Source organism: Camelus ferus, chromosome 29 (genome assembly GCF_009834535.1).
Source record: "Camelus ferus isolate YT-003-E chromosome 29, BCGSAC_Cfer_1.0, whole genome shotgun sequence".
Lineage (NCBI taxonomy): Eukaryota > Metazoa > Chordata > Mammalia > Artiodactyla > Camelidae > Camelus > Camelus ferus.
The window spans coordinates 7556028-7576747 of NC_045724.1; the positions used below are offsets into that span (position 1 = coordinate 7556028).

A 20720-nucleotide genomic window follows, 5' to 3' on the forward strand; every position below is an offset into this window, starting at 1 on the left:
AGCCTACATGACTTTCTAGCTCAAGTACCTACTATTAACTGACCAGTGTCATAGTGTCCTCTAATTACAGAATCCCATGTTAAGAATCATAATTGTCTTAAACCTTTTTTTTTTTTAATTCGGTCTAAACAATTTGTAGCTTGCCCAGGGGTTAACTGTGGTGGGTGAAGCTCTACTGATCCACTTATTCTGTTGGTGATGGTGGAGGTGGCTTTGGCAATGTGGCCTACATAGGCGGCTTCTTTAGAAGGCTGCAAGGAAGGGCAGGTAACTTCGGGGTTCTGGTGTAAGCTAGGAAAGATGATCTTCGTTAATCCCCATCTTTCCCATATGGTCCCAGCACACTGCAGTAGATACAGCAGGAAAAAAATTCTTACATTCCTCCCAGAATATAGTCTTATACCCAAGGTATCTACCGCTGTTGTAGGATGGAGAGGATGCTGAGCGACAGTGGGTCTTTTCCTGTGTTATGTGCAACATAAAGTACAAAGCTGTCTGAACATTTTACTCATCATCTTGACTGTCTGAACTGCCAGCTTCTTTTTGATTCATATCAGGATCATGCTCCATATTTTTACATACTAATGCGAATCTAGATTTGAGGAGCTACATTTGAAACACAGAGTTATTTGTAACAACCAAGTCTTGGAGAAAACTAAATCATAAACAGGCACAACAACATTTAAATATAGTTGAGAATTGATACCTTGGACTGTCCAGCTTCCCCCAAAATGCTTGTCAGTGATCAGAATGTTATTAGGATATTAACAGCATTGGCAAAGTGCATACAGTGACTTTGTGAGCCTGAGAATTGAGGCACTTTGACCTTGTGAGTTGGTCTCTATGGGAGATGGCTGGAGAGTAGTTAACTTTGAACCTGGAATGGACAGGGAACTGTTTCGCCCGTGAGTAAAAAGTTAGTCCTGGTAAAACAGGGGGGCAAACGTTATTTTTATGACCTTCAAAAGAACGTTTAGTTTAATTGGAATGAAGTACAGGTTATCTCTTATTAGAAAACTGATACCGCTGCTCCTAAGGAGTGATACGTGATTTTGAAGTTACTTGACGATGTCGAGTAGTGACTTACTTTGAAACCTTCCTATTCTGGTAACAAGTATGTGAGAAAAAGGCGGCTGCAGGAGCCCCTCCGTGGCCTCGTGTGTGTGTGTGTGTGTGTGCACGCGCCTGAATGTGTGTGCTTCATTTTTTGAGGGGAGGCGGTGAACATTGGCTTAGGAGTCTCCAAGACCCAAGTTCCATTCATGATTCTGCTGTGACCTTGGGTAAATTATTTAACCTTTAAGTCTCGATGCTAGACGCCTGACAGAGAGGTGAAAGCTCTTGTCAGTTTTCAGAGTGCTATAAAAATGCAAAGTTGAATTGTTAGCACTATTAACTGCTGGGATTAAATTGGCTCATGAATAAAAAGTAAATTATGTTGGAATAATTTTGATCCCCTCCACCTCAAAAAGTAGGTAATTCTTCATGGTGTTACAAGAACAAGCTTCTAGGAAGCTAAGTTTTGTTTGCTTTGTACAGTGTCTAATCACCACTTTACTAACTCCATTTCTATCTCTTTTTAATGCTGCCTCTTAGTATACGCTCCATTCAACATTCAATTAGCATGCCTGCAATGAGGTAAAGTATATTTTTACAAAATGTAGTTTGTCTGATGCTTCCTTTTTGGAGGGAGGGGAGGCCATTAGGTCTGTTTACGTATCTGTTATTAGCTTTTTTTTTAATGGAGGTACTGGGGATTGAACCCAGGACCTCGTGCATGCTAAGCATGTGCTCTACCATTTAAGCTACACCCTCCCCCAGTTTGATGCTTTCTTATTCTTTATTTAGATGTTTAACTTGAACTGTTCTGAAGTAGGAGTTAGAATCTGCTCTAAACAAGCTGCGTGGAAACTCTTACCAGTTTGCCGTTGCTGTTCCCCCAGTGTTAGGCTGGGCACAAGAAGTCCATTAAAAAAAGATTTTAAGAAAAGAATTATGACTTCTGCTTTATTTTGTAACCCTGTGAAGTTGTTTCATATCTGGAATCTGTTTAATTGAAAAAGTGAACGCTGCTCCTCTAATCAACCTCCTCTTTTCACGGATGTACGTGTCACACCACCTCTGTCTTCATCAGCTTTGGTTACAGTCCCCTTTCCTTTCACCCTCTTCATTTCTACTTCCCTTGTCCCACTGTGACATTTGGTGATTTGATTCTGCTGTCCTCTTTCATCCATAAGCACCTGCAAGTGTCACTCGTCGCTCCCTCAGCTGACCTCTCTGTAGGGGTGGAGGATTTTTAACACTACAATGCTAGTTTTAAACTTCCGTGTGCATCAGAACTGCCTGGACTGCTTGCTGGACCCCACCTCTGGTTTCTGATTCTGTAGGCCTGGGGTGGGATCTGAGAATGTGCATTGCAGACAACTTCCCAAGAGCCACTGATGCAGCTGGTCTGGGGACCACGCTTTGGGACCAGCTGCCCACAGCCGCGGTGGGAAGGAGGAAACCCCTCCCTCCCCCCCTCACCTTTGTCATCTTGGTGGTAGGAAGGATCTTGGAGGGCAGGTGAACAGTAGAAAAGCTTCAGAAACCCAGGTGGGAGTGACGCAGGCGCTGAGATCCTCCTTAATTCATATGGACGGACGGATGCGAAGGTGCAGGCGAGGCCTCCTGTGGGCTCAGGGTGCTTCTGTCATTTGGGGCAGCTCCGTGAAGTGGGTACAGCCTTCCTTTTGGTCCCTCGTCTGTTAGCTGCTCCTGGGAGCCAGGATCCCTGTTGTGGAACCTACTAGGGTCTGCTTGTCCTGCTTAGGTGATGGGGGTTTGTATAGAAATCTTGCCAGGCGATATGTGACTTTACACACGAGTTCTGGAGCATCAGACTGATCGAACAGTGGCATTTTCTTGTACCGTGACAGGTTGGTTGGGGAAGTGACAGAATCGCTGTTTTACCTGACCTTGTTCCCTCTCCTCACACATGGACTTGACTGTGTCTGTATGTCTGACTGGCTCTTTCCATGGAATCAAAAGGGCATCACTGCAGAAACCTTGAACAGAAGTCGATAATCTTACATAGTAAGACGTAGTTGGATGTATGCTTGCACGCCTGTGGTACAGGTGTTCCTTATGCTCTATGTGTTCTTTTGCTGATTGAGAATAATGGCAAAGAGGAATACCATAATAATATTTTCAAAATTGTTGGATTTTTTGGTTCAGTGTTTGTAATTTTACTGTTTTTCTTTTCTCTCCATAGAAACTCCCCAACTTTCAAATCATTTGAAGAAAAGGTGGAAAACTTAAAGGCAAGTAGAGAGATGATGGATAGGGTCGTTGCATTATCTCGTTTGGTGCCTTAACTTTCTTTGGTGTGGGTAAATTATGCAAATTAGTATTTCTCCCTAAAAAATATTTAACTAAATTTAATAACTGTTCTTTACATTATCAATGGGTCTTTAAGGTGATATGTACTCTTTTAATCATTTTTTTTGAGTGTTTGTTCTAGCATGGAGCATAAGTACTGAAAAGAAATGTGTAATTTAAAAAACAAGGGTACTTTAGAAGTCTGTGCTGCTTTTCGCATTGTTCACGTCAAATACTTCTGTACTTGGACCAAATTTAATATAATCTTACTGTAGAAAATGAAAAACAATCTAGAAAAGCAAAAAGAATAAAACACACAAAAAATTGCTCCCACAACCTGGACAGTGATACGTAATAGGACTATGCTGTCATGCTTTGAAGAAGAATTAAGACCATAAATCATAAACATTTTTCTGTATCATTAAATATTGTTTTTCAGTATTATGTTTAATGGCTGCCTGCATAGCCTTATGATGGAGATTGTTTGTTTAATCCTTAATTATTGGGAATTTTTATTATGATGCTGATGCCATGGTCACCATCATTGATGATTCATTGTTTTACTTTTTGCTTTGATTCTGGTAAAGGTGGACATTTTCCTATAACAATTAGCTTTATTAATTTGTCAGTTGTACTATCTTCAAGACTATATTCAAAACAATAAGGTCTTCAAGGATCACAAGGGACCAGAAATGTTGTTCTGTTCCCATCCACTGCCCAGTCTTCTCTGCAGACTTTGTCCAAAGCCAGTATGTTCATTTCTTCCAAAACAAATTCTGATAATTATGGTGGATATTTTTAAGGACTAAAGCTAGTATCTTAATTGTTTTATATAAATCAGCTTAAAAATAAGTATTCAGATTTGGTCTTTCAGAATTGTAATTGAGTCACTTGTTTTTAAATGCAGCTTTTTAAAATTACAGAATCAGGGTATGCTTATGGAAGGAAAACCAAACAGTGTACCACGATCTGGATCTTTTTTCCTTGCACATAGAAACACTACTACCCACCCATTCTGTTTCTACATACAGGTATAAATGTTTTTTCAAAAAGGAATCACACTGTACACACAGTCCTACAACTTGTTCATTCACACTAGCAGGTGTGAACCCACAAACGCAGGCACCTGCTCATTTTGCTCTCTGTGCTTCTCAGTGGCCTAGAGTCCTTAGCACATTACAGCTACTTAATGCGTGCTTGATGAGCAAAAATATATCATAGTCATTCTTCTAGGCCAGTACCAGAGGCCTGCTTTATTCTTATTAATGCCTAGTCATATATTTGAAATCAAACTGTACATTGCAAGGAATTCAGTTCTCAGTGTTTCAGGCATTTCACAGCCTCTTCTTAAACTCTACCCCTCAGTGTCAGTTTTTGAAACGACTACCTGGAAAACCAGGGGACCTGTGTTCTTTGACACTGACGATGAGGAGAGACTTCCAGTCATTTATTATGTTCTTTCCTCCTGATTATATTTAGACTCTATAAATTGTGGTGAAATGTGCTTTTAAAATATGCCTAGAAATTATTCAGATAAAAACATATAATATTTATTTATTTAAATTTTATTTTTTACTGAAGTGTTGATTTACAATGTTAGTTTCAGGTGTACAGCAAAGCAATTCAGTTATACATATACATATGAAATATATATATATATGTATTTCAGATTCTTTTCCATATAGGTTATTACAAGATATTGAATATAGTTCCCTGTGCTATACAGGAGGTCCTTGTGGAAAAATATGTGATTTTTAAAAGGATAGTACATTAAACACGTATCAGTCACCAAGGAAGCTGTAAACTATAGCTTGGGATGCAGTTTTTCTAACTTACACTTGTATTCAGTTAAGCATCCGGTCTGCAGATACTTACATTTAGATTTTGGATTGAGTCATTAATGGTGATCATTGAGCATTTGCCATGTGTCAGGAGATGAGTGTTGGACACTGGAAAAACCTCAGTGAGGAAGATAAACACAGATCTTTCTGCAAGGTGTTTAGACAATTAGATGGCCAGTCAAAATAAAGTGAGGTAAGGTGCTATGACAGTGACAGGAGAGGCTTCAGTCAGGGTCACTGGCAGGAACTGCGTAATGCTTGGCAGGAAGGAAGGTCAGAGGGCTTCTCAGTGGATGCAGTCCTGTAAATGGAGGCCTCTTGGTTAAAGGGAACATTTGAAGCTTTGGGTCCCCATTCCTGGAACACCAGGAACTTTGCTGTGCTCTAAGGTGTTAAGGAGGAGACGAAGTGGATGGGCCATGTTAAAGAAAAAGTGGGAAGCCGTTGAGAGATCTTTCTGCGCGTTTTAGAAAGATCTCTGGCTGCCCTGCCGATGTAAGGGGAGAAAGACTGGAGAAGGAGACCAGTTGGGAGGAAGGTGTTGGAACCCAGGCCAAAGATGACGGTGCAGTGAGTTAAGCCATCTCCAGTGGGACATCTCTCGATATTTAGAATTTAGAAATGACAGACAAAAAGTTAGCGATTGGATGTGGAATGAGACAGGGAAGGACCAAAGATGACTCTAGGAGTCTGACTGGGAGGTGGGACTGCCATTCAAAGTCTTAGAATAGAATAGAGATGGGACCAGCCATGGGAGGAGTTCAGTTTTAGACATGTTGAATTGCAAGGGATCTTAACATTTTCTTATGATTAAGGAATGTTTTCGTAAATTTCATAAATATACAGTGAATATAAGTCATGCAAATTTTTTCAGATATTTCAAAGATTTTAGATGGGAGACCAAAAATAATGAGAAAATTTCAGCTAGATTCCAATTAGTTAGAGTCTGGCCAGTTAAGACTGAGCTAAGAGCAAGGGCAGATTCAAACCCACTATGAACTGCGTCCTTGATCACTGATTGGTTTCTTAATGTTAGCTGTCCTGCTGGCCAGTTAGGGGATGGAAGCAGGAGGTGTGGAGGGAGGAAGGGAGGGGTAGAGAGAACACTTGCACAAGCACAAAGATACATCAGCGTTAAGGATAAGTGACATCTCTAAGGGTTCTGAAAAGCATACAGTATTGTACAAGTGTAAGGCAGATATATTCATTCAAACCAATGTTTATTGATAAATGTTCAGGCCAGGTAACTTGTAGTAGTGCTTCACAAACTATTATGTGTAGGAAGCATCCAGAGATCTTGTTGAAGTGCAGATTTCAGTTCTGCAGACGGAGGTGGGGAGGCCAGTCTGAGGTTCCAGTTTTCTAACAAGCTCCCAGGTGATGCTGGGTCTCAAGGTCCTCGCACACTTTAAATAGCAAAAGGTTAGAAAGTTTATGCTGTAACTGGGAAGCATACACGTTATTTCTTTTCTTCATTGTACTCAGTTCACGGAAGTGTTACTCAACTATAAACAGAAATCAATAGCTATTTTAGAATAATGGGTCTTAAAAAATTCGTTACATTTTGCTGTGAAGAATAAGCTGGGGAAAAGAATTTGCCAATTTGAATATTTCAGCAGGGAAGTCTGTGTAAGTTTCTTTTTTTAATTAAACCACACTGAGCACCACAACAGCACTACATTCTATACATATATAATCACTGAGCTATCAGGTTCCTGATTTTTTGTTCTTTAAAGTTACTTTATGTAGAGTCAGCAAAGTTTGTTTCATAACGTCTTTTCCTTTTTGAACTTTTAAAAGTCTAAAGTAGGGGGAACCAAGCCTGCTGGCGGTGATTTTGGAGAAGTCTTGAATTCGACTGCAAATGCCAGTGCCACCACCACGGAGCCTCTTCCAGAACAGACACAGGAAAGCCTGTGAGATCCTCCTTTTGTTCTGCTACTCACTGCCAGATGCTGCAAGCGAGATCTAAGCACATCTTGTCAACAGTCATTGCCATGAATTTCCACCAGATGTGCTTTCATTTAGCTTTACATGTTCTTTTGACCAAATAGTTTGTGGGTTGAACGACATAAAAACATCTTCACCTCTGTTCCTGGGAAACACCCTTTCATGTGCATTCAAGGCCCTTTATTTAGGAAACATCAGTATAGAAACACGCATAGTACGTGGGATCCTCACTAGAATGATCATTGTTTTCCTCTTTTACAAAATTGCTCTGGATCTGGGATAGTAGTTTGACCTTTGTCTTCTATATGATTTTCTTTTTCTCTTTGAATCTCTGTATATTTGATTCCTAACTAGTATTGTTCTTTAAAATTTGCTGTATCCTGGTTATTAAAAGTTTTGGCATAATTTTCTTTACTTCCAAGGGAAGAACTACTGGCCACAAGAAAATGTTTTCAAATAAAAACACAGTTTTGGTGTAAGGTATCTTATATCTTGGGTCTCTGAAGACATCAAACTAAAATCAGCTCTATATTCAGTTTGTTATAATTTTATAAATGACAAGATGTACAGTGATTCAAAATCCTAGGCGGCTTGAGAGTGGAACCCTCCACATCCTTGTTTAGCACCATCTGTGACAGTCACCATTTCAGTGTGCTGCTTATTAAACTACTTACATCAACTTACTGTTCACCAGATTGAAACTTTAGTTTTGGAGGAAATTGTAAAATAACGTTCTGAATCACGCATATAGGTTGAAATATGAACACTCTCCTCAAAACATTCAGTTTTAAAGCCTGAAAGTTTTTTAGATCTAGGTAGCCGAAAAGCTAAAATCAATCACATTAGGTTTAACGTTGTTGTCTTCATTTAATTCATTTAGCACCATTTAAAATAAGCACACGAAGTTATATGACTAATAGAACTTGAAACATTTTTCTACTAAGGGGTTGGTGATAACTCCTGAGGATTTAATGCATTAATAAGAATCAACTCATCATTTTCTACTTATTTGTTTTCAGTGTGTTAGAAATTATAAAGTGATACTGCAGACATTGCCCCCAGCTTTGAAAACTTGAGTGTCAGGGCTGAATGAACCAAAGCCTCCGGGAGTATCTGCATGGAGGCCAAGGTACTCTGGTAACTGTAATAGCTACTCACGACCACTGTCTTTTCCTTGTGCTGTATATGGTTACACTGTTGTATTTGTTATTTATCAAGTAGTGATTGTTCTGTTATTGTTTATGCCAAATGTTAATTGCCAAGCTTGGAGTGACCTAAAGCATTTTTTAAAAAGCATGACTAGATTTACTTTGGGATAATACTATATATTATGAAAACCAAATCTGAAAAGCCACAAGTGTTGATTGTTATAAAATAACACGCTGCCATTCTTGATTGTTACAGCTTCTTGTTAGCACTTCAGATGCAATTAAAACTATGCTCTATTACATGTGAAAAGCTTAATAAATTCTGTGTATCAGTAGTCTAGGTCTCGAGATTTATTACGAGACCAGTGGTCTGGAAACAGCTTATTGAATAATCAACTGGTATCCATACTTTTTTAAAAAAGGCAGTTTTTTTTTTTTTAACCATCTGCTTTAAATCACTGCTTCATGGTGTCAGACTGACATACATTATTTACTTGAAGGGGCTTTAAGGCAAAGGTTGTTGAAGCATTGTCCCAGAGGGGTGAATCTGTAGAAATCTGTCTTTTTATAGAAATATTGTGGTTATTCAACATAGGTGTTAAATTATTTTTTTTCAACCAACTAGTCTTTCAGTTGTTTTTATCATAACATCTCTTCATCACATGGTTTCTTGGGTGTCCTGCCCTATTACTGTCTTTTTAACAAGGCAAAATGGAGAGGATGGCAATTTCTTTAGTTGAGTAAAATATCCTCAAATCTCTTTATTGGGGGGAAATGATAGAAATAGGGCTGGAAGGTGGCATGGATGTATGTGGCTGCTGGTGATGGTTGTGAAAGAAGAAACTGGAGAATCACTTTTCTAGACATCCACCTCCACTTAGTCTAGAGATGATTTAATGTATTGCAAAGTACTCTGCCTCTTAAAAGTAGCAAAAAGTAGAGGGGGGATAAATTTAGAAAAATAAACATCAACTTAGAAGTATTACTCAAATAGTCTTTGTGGAAGATTCAATATTATGAATTCAAGGGCATTTAAGCAATTCAGAACATAGTAATTACTAAGAACACCAGAGAGGGGCCCTGGTCACTCCACTATGTTTTCTGTTTGACACTCTTAAGAACGTAGCAACTCGAGAGTAAAATCGCAGATTGTTAGCGATTCAAGCAGTGTGACAGAAGAAAAGTAATTCCTGGAATTATCCCCTTATTACAAAGGAACGTCCTTAATGTATGGAGTCTCTGGGAAATAAAGCAAGAATTCTTATGCCTGTTGAGGCCAAAGTAATCAATGGAAGAGAGTAGTACTCACTGAATTATCCTAATAGTAATGCAAATAAACTACTGAAATAGAGGAAAAAAACATGTTTAATTTGGACTATTTCTGGATCTGTTAATCAAGAAATACACACTGTCTATTATTTTTGTATAGTGCTTGAAAACAATAAAAATTCTAGTTTGGGTATGGGTTCTTTTGTACGTATTACCTGCCTGTTGAGGATAACATTGATGATACAACTTCTCTCCTGACCCTTGCTATCCTGGGTAGAGAAAGAACCATGAGCAGCTATGGCATCAGTGTATCAAACAATAAGCTACAGGAAAGCTATTCAGAAGTGACTTTGCCGTCTATGTGCCAGAGGAGATGCTGCGTGAGGCCCTACATCAGGATCACGTTTCTTCACAGCTCTTGAGACTCAGATGAAAACTCAGATCTTTGTCCATAATGCAGAGACATTTGGTCATTAAATTAGTGACTGTCCCATTGCAACTGGGTTAATTATGGAGGCCAGACTGGGTTAGAGTTAACAGTAAGGCATTATCCCTTTTAAATAAACCTGAAAACCTTAGATTTCAATTTCCATGTTCCGATTCTGAAATCAAGAAGAACCCAAATCAAAATGAGCCCCAAAGAACTCACTTTTAGTTTGTGAGCCCCCAGAGGGCAGGGCCTGCACACGTCCATCACCTGCCAGGGTTTCATACTGAAATAAATGCTACTTGATGACTTTAACACTCCATCCCAACGTGATTTCAGTTTTCCCCTTGGCTTTTAGAATGAATTCTGTTCTTACAATCCAGTTTGACTGTTTTCTGGTATTCTTCCAAGTCCTTAAGTGTTATTGCCTATATCTGGTCATCTTCTACGTGATATTCTTAATGATCTTAATTCATCTCTGTGGTTGACGTGGCTATGTTTAGCGTGATGCTGATACCTCCCAGTGTATCACTAGCACTGTCTTTTTTTCCAGGTGTTCATGCATTTTGAGAGGCATGGATTTCTAAATCACCTTCTGGTCACCTCCACCTCGCCACTAATAGCCCCTGTTTATTGAGTGTTCAGTAAGTGCGTTGGGCATTTCACACCCATTTCCTTTAATTCTTTACTCAAGGATGTGAGGCTGTCACTGTTTCATAGATGAGACCATGGCCAGCAGACGTGGAGCCAGGACTTCGAACTGTTTTTTATTCACTTATTATCTGCCATTAATAGTATTTTTGCAAAGCATACAAACAATTTGCAGGCTAGATGGGAAAAAAGAAGCTTGTATTTTTAATAAATCAAGAAGGAAGGTGTGGTTCAAGGAGTAGAGCAGGGTCAGAAGGTGCCAAGGAGACGTTAAAGCATTGCCTTGAGAGTTGATGTTACGTTTGGCACTGGTGCTGGCAAGGACAGTGTGCAGACCTGCTCAGTCCTTTACACTCCTTCTCATTTGCTGTTTCTGCTGCTCTGCCAAAGGCAGAGAACTAGGCATACCTGAAGTCAGTTGATACAAACTTACTCTTATCCATTAAAAACATCAGGATTTGTCCCAAAATGCCTGTTGTCACAATCCCCAGGGAATTTATCGTCTGGCTGAGGTAGGACATGAAGATAACACATCTATTGAATTTTAGAGCTGGGATATTAGTAATACCATTTATTTTGCAGATACTAATTTAGTTCGGTTTATAAAAGCACTTCCTTAAATTCAAGACAGAGGCTAATAACTTGGTTTTACGTGAGGGAACCAAGTCAGAAACATATTGGCTTGCCTGTGATCAGGACTGGAGTCAGGACTAGAACTGAGAGCAATGACCAATGCTGTTCACAATTTACCACATTTTCCTGAAGGGAAACAGAATGAGCAACAGTAATGCAAAAATACCTTAGGCAAGGCTTCATAAATAGTCAAAGGAAATAAAGTTTATGAACCAAAAGAAAGAATCCACCTGGCATAGAATTTATCTTAAGCCTACTACGGAATTTTAAGGATTACCCTATCGGTGGCTAGAAATAAGCCGTGTGTGACTCATACAGTTACACACCACTCCAAGGTTGCTGCACTAGAAGTGTTCTGTCTACTGTGTGCAATTGATGAGAACATCAGGAAGATTCAAAATCCATAATCAAAGGCATTATTAAAACAGGGGTTGTCATACATATAAATGCATTCTGTCAAAGTACTTCCAAATGAGAGGGGAAAGTGCTTGCTGCTTCCCCCCAAACAATAATTACGGATTAATATAAAACTGCTGGGTAGAAGATGGATGGACAGCTTAATTCATAAACGCTCCAAGTACGGTGTTTGGGTTCCGTTTTGAAGAGGGTGGGTAAATTCAGGCAATTAACATCGTGGAGTGGTACACAGTTAGACATTACTAAATTTCTTAATTCCCTAGAGGTAATTGTAGCTAGCTACAGGTGACCAGAAAGTTCTCAGATTAGTATTTTTGCAACGTGAGTGAACTGACCGCAATATAGGCGAAGAAAGACAAACTTGGATCCAGGCTTTCACAAACGTTTAAGCCCAATTTATGCCCGCTGTCAGGAATCCAACTGCAAAATTCCTGCCTCCATAAGTAAACTTACTGGCATACTAAGTGCTAAACGATATAAAGAAAACTGTGGGAGCCCAACACTGCCTGGGGTTCCAGTTCTAAACTGAGATAATCGAGGAGAACTTCGCATTTGAGCAAAGACCTGAAGAGCGGCGGGGGAATGAGCCTTGGGGCCCACATGAGCAGACAAGCGGGCGGCGGGGGCAGCAAGCGTCGCATTGTTAAGAATTTACATCAGAACAAGGTCCAAGGGGTGTCTGGGACGGCGAAACGGCTGCAACTCAAAACTCTTATCATGCAAAACTCAGCGGGTCGCTGCCAACAGAGGAACCTCCAGCCACCAAGAATTAGCCCAGTGAGTTAAGCTTAAACCCTCTCTAACCCCACACTCCTCCCGTGCGACCAGGCCACGCCCACCGGCCCATAGTGCTCTGCAAGGGGGAGGGCCTCTTGTTGCTCCGCCCCGTGACCTGCGCGCTTGCGGAGAAGCCAAAGGTCAGAGGTTGTGGAGCCGTCATGGCGGCGCTGTGTCGAACCCGTGCCGTGTCTGCCGAGAGTCATTTTCTGCGAGTATTTCTGTTCTCTCGGCCCTGTCGAGGCGCAGGCACTGAAAGTGGCTCCGGAGGCGAGAGTTCTGACTCCACGGAGCCTAGAACGCGTCCAGGCGGCTTCGCGAGCGCTTTGGAGCGGCACTCGGAGCTGCAGCGGAAGGCGGAGCTCGGGCGGCTGAGAGTGAGTCGCGGGGCTAAGCCAGCGACGCGGCGGCGGGTGGGGCGGAGGGTTGGGGCGGAGCCTAGAGTGGGGGCTGGAGGCGGGAGTCAGGGCGGAGCCCGCTGTTGGGGTGGAGCCGGGAGCCGAGACGGAGCCGGACGTAGTGGGGAGTGGAGCTGGGATCAGGGCGGAGCCTGGCGTAGAGGGTGGGGCAGGAGTCGGGGCGGAGCCCGCCTCTCGGTGAGTGGGACCGGGAGACCGGGGTGGAGCCCTGTGTTGGGAGTGGAGCGGGGAACCGGGGTGTGAGCTGGCCCAGCTGCTGGCTACTGGGAATAGCAGGTGGTGGTGGTTTCCTGTTTGTTGTACTTTTTGTGGTATTTACATGCTGGACCTGCGCTGTCCACGCTCTTTGGCGCGTGTCTTCCTGAAGCGAGTGCTGCCAGTGAGGCGTCTAGAGCGACTCTGGGAACTCGGAGTAGAACTGGACTCTCACCGGGAGAGGCAGGGCTCTCCGCTGGTCTTGTTCTTCACAGTAGCCGCAGCATGGAGCTTATTGTCTGGCGTACCAGGCTCTTCATAAACATTTCTTAATTCATGGTTAGGTGAATGAGAGAATTATTGTCTCAATGAACTTGAGCAAGTAGTTTAACCTGTCGGTGCTTCACTTTCCTCTTCTGTAAATTAACTTTTTAAAAAATCCATCTGTCTCAGGCAATAATTTTGTAAAATACAATTATTCGATAAATGAAATGGGAGAAGAAGACATAAATACAAGTCATTTTTAAATTAAAGTATAGTCAGTATACAATGTGTCAATTTCTGGTGTACAGAATAATGTTTTAATTACACATATACATACATATATTACTTTTCATATTCTTTTTAGTTATACATTACTGTAAGATACTGAATATAGTTCCTTGTGTTATCCAATATAAACTTTTGTTTATTTAAAAAATTTATTTTTTTATTGATGTAGAGTCAGTTTACAATGTGTTAATTTCTGGTGTGCAGCATATTTCAGTCATACATACATGTATTCGTTTTCATATTCTTTTTCATTATAGGTTACTACAAGATATTGAATATAGTTCCTTGTGCTGTATAGAAGAAACTTATCTATTTTATATATAGTAGTATCGCTAAATCTCGACCTCCTAGTTTATCCCTTCCAACTTCATTTCCCCCTGGTTTGTTCTTTATGTCTGTGAGTCTGTTTCAGTTTTGTAAATAAATTCATTTGTGTCTTTTTTTTAGATTCCACATATAAGTTATATGGTATTTTTCTTTCTCTTACTGACTGACTTCAACAAGTCATATTTTTTGAATATTAAGAGTCAGGAGACAAATTGGATGTCTGGCAATATTCAATTACATAAAAATAAACTCTCTCAATTTCTGTACTTATCTCCTTGGGAACAAGTACCAAACAGCTCACAGATGGGTAGTGTCTTGGGTTCTGGAAAATTGCCTGGCATCTAGTACAGTGCTTGACTCTTACTGGGATTTTGTAATTGTCTGCCAAATGGGTGAATGAATGAATAGTACACATAGTGCACATTTGAACTTCAGTTATGCCTGGGCTGTCTTTGAATTGAGATCTCTGTGTGACTGCTCACAAACCGATGTACAAGTGAGAATAGTACAGGCTTGAACATGTGAGTTAAAGGCCCGAGTCCAGAATAGTGATTGAGCTGAAACAATCATAAGAGTAATAAGAAAACTGAAAATACCAAATTAGTTTTATTTTAGTGTGTATTGGAAGTTTTCAGTACTTTTCTGACATGAGGAATATGAGCAGTTGTTAGGTAATGATGTAAAGAATCAACTTTGTGGAAAAAAACCTTTTACTTCACTCTTTGAAGTTTCTGTATCTATTTAATTGAAGAGCATCCTGAGATTATAAGATGAGTAAAGTTCATCTTTATTGTGTGATCAGAATTTTTGAAAAAAATTGTTTGCAAAGTATAGAAGTAATATGTGCTTACTTTAAAAAAAAAATGTAAATAGCAGTGAAGGTTATTGTGTAAAATGTAAAAGCCCCCTTTCCCTTTTCCTCACTTTCTCAAAGCTGGAAGGTGTGTATTTTACATGTGTAACTACTAGAGATTTTGTATATGAATAGAAGCTAATTATATATATTTTAAAACATTATTAATGTTTAAGAATGTAAGCTCTGGATTCAGACAGTCTTGGTTTGATCCTGATTCTTCTATCATTTACTGGCTTTGTTTCCTTGAGAAATTACTTAATATCTGTGTGTCTTTTACTTTTTTTATAAAAGGAAACCTTGTCGTGGGATTATTATGAGATTAGGTGAATTCATTATTTAAACACTTAGCACAAGTACCTGATAATAAGCACCATATATTTTCATTACTGCTGCTGAAAATTGCTATTCTCACTTAACTATAACTTTGAATATTTTTCTTTATCACTTCATACGTGTAGTATATTTTCCATTGTTCCTAGGTTCACAGGGGATTGATTCTAGGATGCTCTGTGATACCAAAATCCCTGGATGCTCAAGTCCCTTTTATAAATGGTACAGTTGACCCTCTGCAGTTCCCACATCTGCAAATACAGAGGGCTGACTGTATACCTCATTGAAAAAATGTTTGTTTGGTATTCCATGGTGCAGATATAGCATAATGTATTTAACCAGGCCTTCACTCATGAGCTTCTAGGTTGTTTCTGGGTTTTTTTGTTTTTTGTTTTTTGTTTTCCTTAATACAGACAATGCTACAGTGAGTATTTACATATTTTTGGATATTTGTGGTATATATGCTGGGTCAGAATATACATATAATTTGAGTTTTGATTGATACAGACTGTTTGCACCACACTTCCACCTACAGTGCAAGACAGTGCCTATTTCCTTGCCCACTTGTGCATGCAGGGTATTGTAAGTGGGTTTTCTTGGTACTGAGCAGTCCAAACAAAATGCGGAAGTTGGGAACTGGAGTTGTTTATTCCTCACCTCTGATATCAGTTTGTGACTTTTATCAAGATAACTGCATGTTCACATTTTTTGTCTTAATAATAGGTAAATTGCTATCAATTTAAACTCATAAAATACATTATACCAACAAGATACCACATTTATGTTATATATATTGGATCTTTATATTGGGATTTGAAAATATGTATATGTAGGGATGAAAGTTAACATTGTACCCATTGACTTAATTCTTATCCTTCAAGTGTAGACTTATGTATCTATATGTGCATCTCAGAAATAAGTGATATTCAATAAGAGTCAAGGAAGTTATTCTTAAAAGGAACTTTCCCCTGCAGGTAAATTTAATCAAGGGTGGTTTGTTGTGAATTCTCTACCTTAAAATTTCTGTGAGGTTACCAGTTAAAGGGATCTCTCATTTAAATGATCTGAAGGGCCATTTTTCTTTTCCTTGGTTTATTACCTTTTGGATTTTTTATGCATCTGTCTCTTAAAGTGGTTTTTCGTTTGTTTATTTTTTTAGGATGGGGACCAACTCCTTTTCATTTTTGTAACCAATATAACACATACTTATGTATAGAGGGCCTGTTAAATAGTTGCTAAATACATTTTTTTGTCAGATACCTTTTTCCTTTTTTATTTTTTAAAAATATTTAAAAAGCTTTAACCCTCTTATGTCACTTAGACAGTAAAGATTTGTAGAACCTGTTGAGCCAATCAGGAGCTGTGGAATTGCAGAAGACTAATCTGATAGCCACAAGGTGGCAATAGTTGAGCAAATAATTGGTTTTCTGCTTTATGAATATTAGTTTCTTAACAGTAGAGGGTGGCATATTTCAGCATATTGAAAAATGGTTTGCAAGAGGTTTTGAGGCCACACAGTAGAACATTTTATTGTTTTAAGATGGAGAATAACATTTTACTATTTTAGCTTATTTATGTAGAAGACTGATGTTATAATACACTTTATAGTTTCATTTTAGCAGTATATTAGGTTTTATATAAATATTTTTAAAAGTTATTTTCACTTTTTCATGAATATTTCTTATTGATAATTTTAATTTCAAAATGCTGAAATATTCCTGAAGGCCAATATTTAGATCAGATTTTTTTCCTTTCAGAATACTAGAAAAATCCAAAAAATAGCTTATTTGAAGGATTTGTTTCAATTCTCTTACTTTTAGTACAAGTTTTAAGTCTACTAAATTCATGTAATAGTAGTAGTATACAGTGTTATTTAACCCTTTATTTTCTTACTAGTTTTATGTTGACAACTTAAAAAAATTACAGCAGTGATTTAAAAACTAATATGTAAAGGAATAATGAAAAATATTTCTGGTTTTAACCATAGTGTTCCGTGGTTTTTACACTGTAGAATTCTAGGTGACTTATTTCTGCATTGGTAATGAAAGTCTTTTGAAATGTTTAGTTTCATGGTGGAGTCAAACATTTTCAAAGCAGGTTTAGAGGAAATGACCAGCTAATTTAAAGACAATGGAGTTCATTGAGGTAGATATAAATCTCTAAAGAAAGTTGGTTTTTATCAACAGCTATAATATAGCTATAAATAATACCATACATTTCCTAAATGAAAAGATGAATATATTTTGTATGTATTTTGTTTCGTGGGTGGTCATATGCTCTGATCACACATAATCAGACTCTTTTATGGCTTCCCAAGTCAGCATTAGCTTTCACTAGTTGTATATCTTTCTTAACTCTTATTTTTGCTCGAAACCTCACTCCCTTCTTTTAATGTTTCTGGATTTTGCTTTATTTTGTTTTTTTCTTTTAAAGGTTATGTTACAACTTTCTCTTTTGACTATCTTAATTTTTTTAATGTGATTATGACCCTTAAGTTTGCTTTTATCTATTCGCATTAAATAACAGAGGAAACCTGGTTTGTAGGGATTTGGGAATAAAATTAAACAGTGATGATTCAGTGTGGATTTTCCCTCTCTTTGTAAAGCTTTGGGCACTCTGCTGTTAGGAACTGGCAGATTTGGAATGATAGACTCCTAGTCCAGGAGACAGCAACTCAACAAGTCCCCTGGTCTCTAGCCACCGACCCAGTTGAGACAGTCAGGTCCTCCCAAAGGAGATAAGTGTATATGGAGCAGAGAATGTTTATCCCAGAGAAATGAAAACTTATTTTCATATTAAAAACTTGTGCACAAATGTTCATAGCAGCTTTATTTGTAGTAGCCAAAAGCTGTAAACAGCCCAGAGGTCCTTCAACTGGTCGATGGTTAAACAAACTGTAGTGTGGAATACTACTCAGCAATAGAAAGGAACAAGTGGTTGATAGCACACAGCAACCTGAATGACTGAAGGGAATTATGCTGAATGAAAAAAGCCAATCCCGAAGGATTACATACCGTGTGATTCCATTTATGTGACATTCTTGAAATGTCAAAATTGCAGAGATGAGGAACAGATCAGTGGTTGCTAAAAGTTAGGATAGGGCAGAAGGGAGATGGGGAGTTATAAAAGGACAACACAAGGGATCCTTGTGGTGTTAGAACTGTCCTGTAACTTGACTGTGGTGGCGAATACATGAACCTTCACATGTGATAAAATTGTATAGAACTAAATACACACTCACACAAATGAGTATCTAAAACTGGTGAAATCTGAATATCATAGGTAGATTTTATCAGTGCCACTTTCTTTGTTGTAATATTATATTGTGGTTTTACAAGCTGTTACCATTGGGAGAACTGAGTAAAGGGTGCAAGAGATCTCCGTGTATTATTTCTTATAATTGTATGTGAATTTACAATGGTCTCAAAATAGAAAGTTTAATTAAAAAAAAAAGGATCATTTCACTAATCTGTCAGGCACAGCACTAGTAAGGCCTGTGAATCCCAGAAGCATGAGCCCATTATCCCACATAATTTCCTGTGAAATGATTTCTTTGGTTAGAAGCAATGCTTTTTGGAATATCGTAACAATGAATATGAGATTCTGTAAGTTCATGGATGGTGATTTTGGTAGAAGCTTTGCAGGCAGGGAAGGCAAATCTATATTCAGAGTAAGTGTATATTCCTGTAATAATATATCACTATCTTCTCCATTTAGAATGGTCCAATGTAATCAACCTACGACCAGGTGGTCAGCTGATCCTTGCAAGGAATGATGCTATATTGGAAGCTTAGTGCTGGTTTCTGCCATGGCAGATTGGTCATTCAGCAGTGGCTGTAGCCAAATACTACTCACAGAGTGAGTGGAAGTTAGTATTCCTGAATCCATGAATCATCTCCATCCCACAAAAATTCAGGGTCCTACCACCTGATAAAATTTCTAGTTGGCCAGTGGTCTGGGACATATTGAGATGCCCTCCCCACCCGTAAGACAGAAGTACATCTCTGCTGTCATTGCAACTTTGTTCTTGAACCCACTGGAGAGGTGGGCAGGAGTGGTTGGAGAAAGAGGTTGACTGACATCCGACAAGACTGGTTATCTTGTCCCTTGATTATTGAGATTCTTCTCTGCTGAAGAAATTATTCACTTTCATTTAATTATTCAAATTCATTTATTTTCTTACTCTGTGCCAGTTCAGAGAGGTCTACCTTCCTCTTTCCCAGACATTCTTGTCATCTGTTTCTCAATCATGTTCTTATTAAATCCCTGACCATCCAGCAGAATTATTAGTCACTTCTCACAAATCGATATAGATCCCAGCATTGACTAAGAAAAGTAAAGATGACTTAAAGAAATGGAAAGATATCCCATGTTCTTGGATTGGAAGAATTAAAATTGTTAAAATGGCCATACTACCCAAAGCAATCTACAGATTTAATGTGATCTCTATCAAATTACCCAGGACATTTTTCACAGAACTAGAACAGATACTCCTAAAATTTATATGGCATCACGAAAGACCCAGAATTGCCAAAGCAATACTGAAGAAAAAGAATGAAGCTGGAGGAATATCCCTCCCAGACATCAGACAATACTGCAAAGCTATGTAATCAAAACAGCATGGTATTAGTACAAAAACAGACATATGGATCAATGGAACAGAATAGAGAGCCCAGAAGTAATCCCACAAACTTTTAGTCAATTAATCTTTGACAAAGGAGGTAAGAACATACAATGGAGTAAAGACAGTCTCTTTAGCAAATGGTGTTGGGATAACTGGGCAGCTGCATGTAAAGTTAGGATACTCATTCACACCATACACAAAAATAAACTCAAAATGGCTTAAAGACTTAAATATAAGACAAGATGCTATAAACCTCTTAGAAGAAAACATAGGCAAAACATTATCTGACATAAATCATAAGTGTTCTCCTAAGACAATCTACCCAGGCAATAGAAATAAAAACAAAAATAAGCAAATGAGGGACCTAATTAAACTTATAAATCTTTTACATAACAAAGGAAACCATAAGCAAGACAAAAAGACAACCTACAGAATGGGAGAAAATATTTGCAAAAGATGAGACTGACAAAGGTTTAATTTCCAGAGTATATAAACAGCTCATAAAACTTGATGAGAAAAAAACAAACAACCCAGTCCAAAAATGGTCTGGAGACCTAAACAAGCAATTCTCCAATGAAGACATACAAATGGCCAATAGGCACATGAAAAAATGCTCAATATTGCTAATTATCAAAGAAATGCAGATCAAAACTGCCATGAAGTATCACCTCATACCAGTCAGAATGGCCATCATTCAAAAGTCCACAAATGATAAATGCTAGAGAGGCTGTGGAGAAAAGGGAACCCTCCTACACTGTTGGTGGGAATGTAGTTTCGTGCAGCCATTATGTAAAACAGTATGGAGATTTCTCGAAAGACTAAAAATAGACATACTGTATGATCCAGCAGACCCACTCCTGGGCATATATCCAGAGGGAACCTTGATTCAAAAAGATAACTTGCACCCCAGTGTTCATAGCAGCACTATATACAATAGCCAAGAC

General features: G+C 38.7%; 2 protein-coding genes across 8 annotated transcripts in view; both read left to right on the forward strand.

Moving 5' to 3' along the window:
* The window catches only part of TPD52 (tumor protein D52), an 80802-nt gene extending 70492 nt beyond the window's left edge, over positions 1–10310 (forward strand). For 5 of the 7 annotated variants that reach the window (XM_032470062.1, XM_032470064.1, XM_032470060.1 and 2 more), the window contains 3 exons: positions 1597–1638; positions 3254–3302; positions 7002–10310. In XM_032470062.1, the coding sequence (XP_032325953.1) occupies positions 1597–1638; positions 3254–3302; positions 7002–7121 (211 nt within the window). In that variant the 3' untranslated portion in view covers positions 7122–10310. The remainder of the gene's footprint in view (positions 1–1596; positions 1639–3253; positions 3303–7001) is intronic. The other 2 variants (XM_032470063.1, XM_032470061.1) reach the window with 1 other exon arrangement.
* Positions 10311–12607: 2297 nt separating this feature from the next.
* Positions 12608–20720, forward strand: part of MRPS28 (mitochondrial ribosomal protein S28) — a 75998-nt gene continuing 67885 nt past the window's right edge. The window contains 1 exon segment of the mRNA XM_006193924.3: positions 12608–12850. Within this exon segment, the coding sequence (XP_006193986.2) occupies positions 12635–12850 (216 nt within the window). The 5' untranslated portion in view covers positions 12608–12634.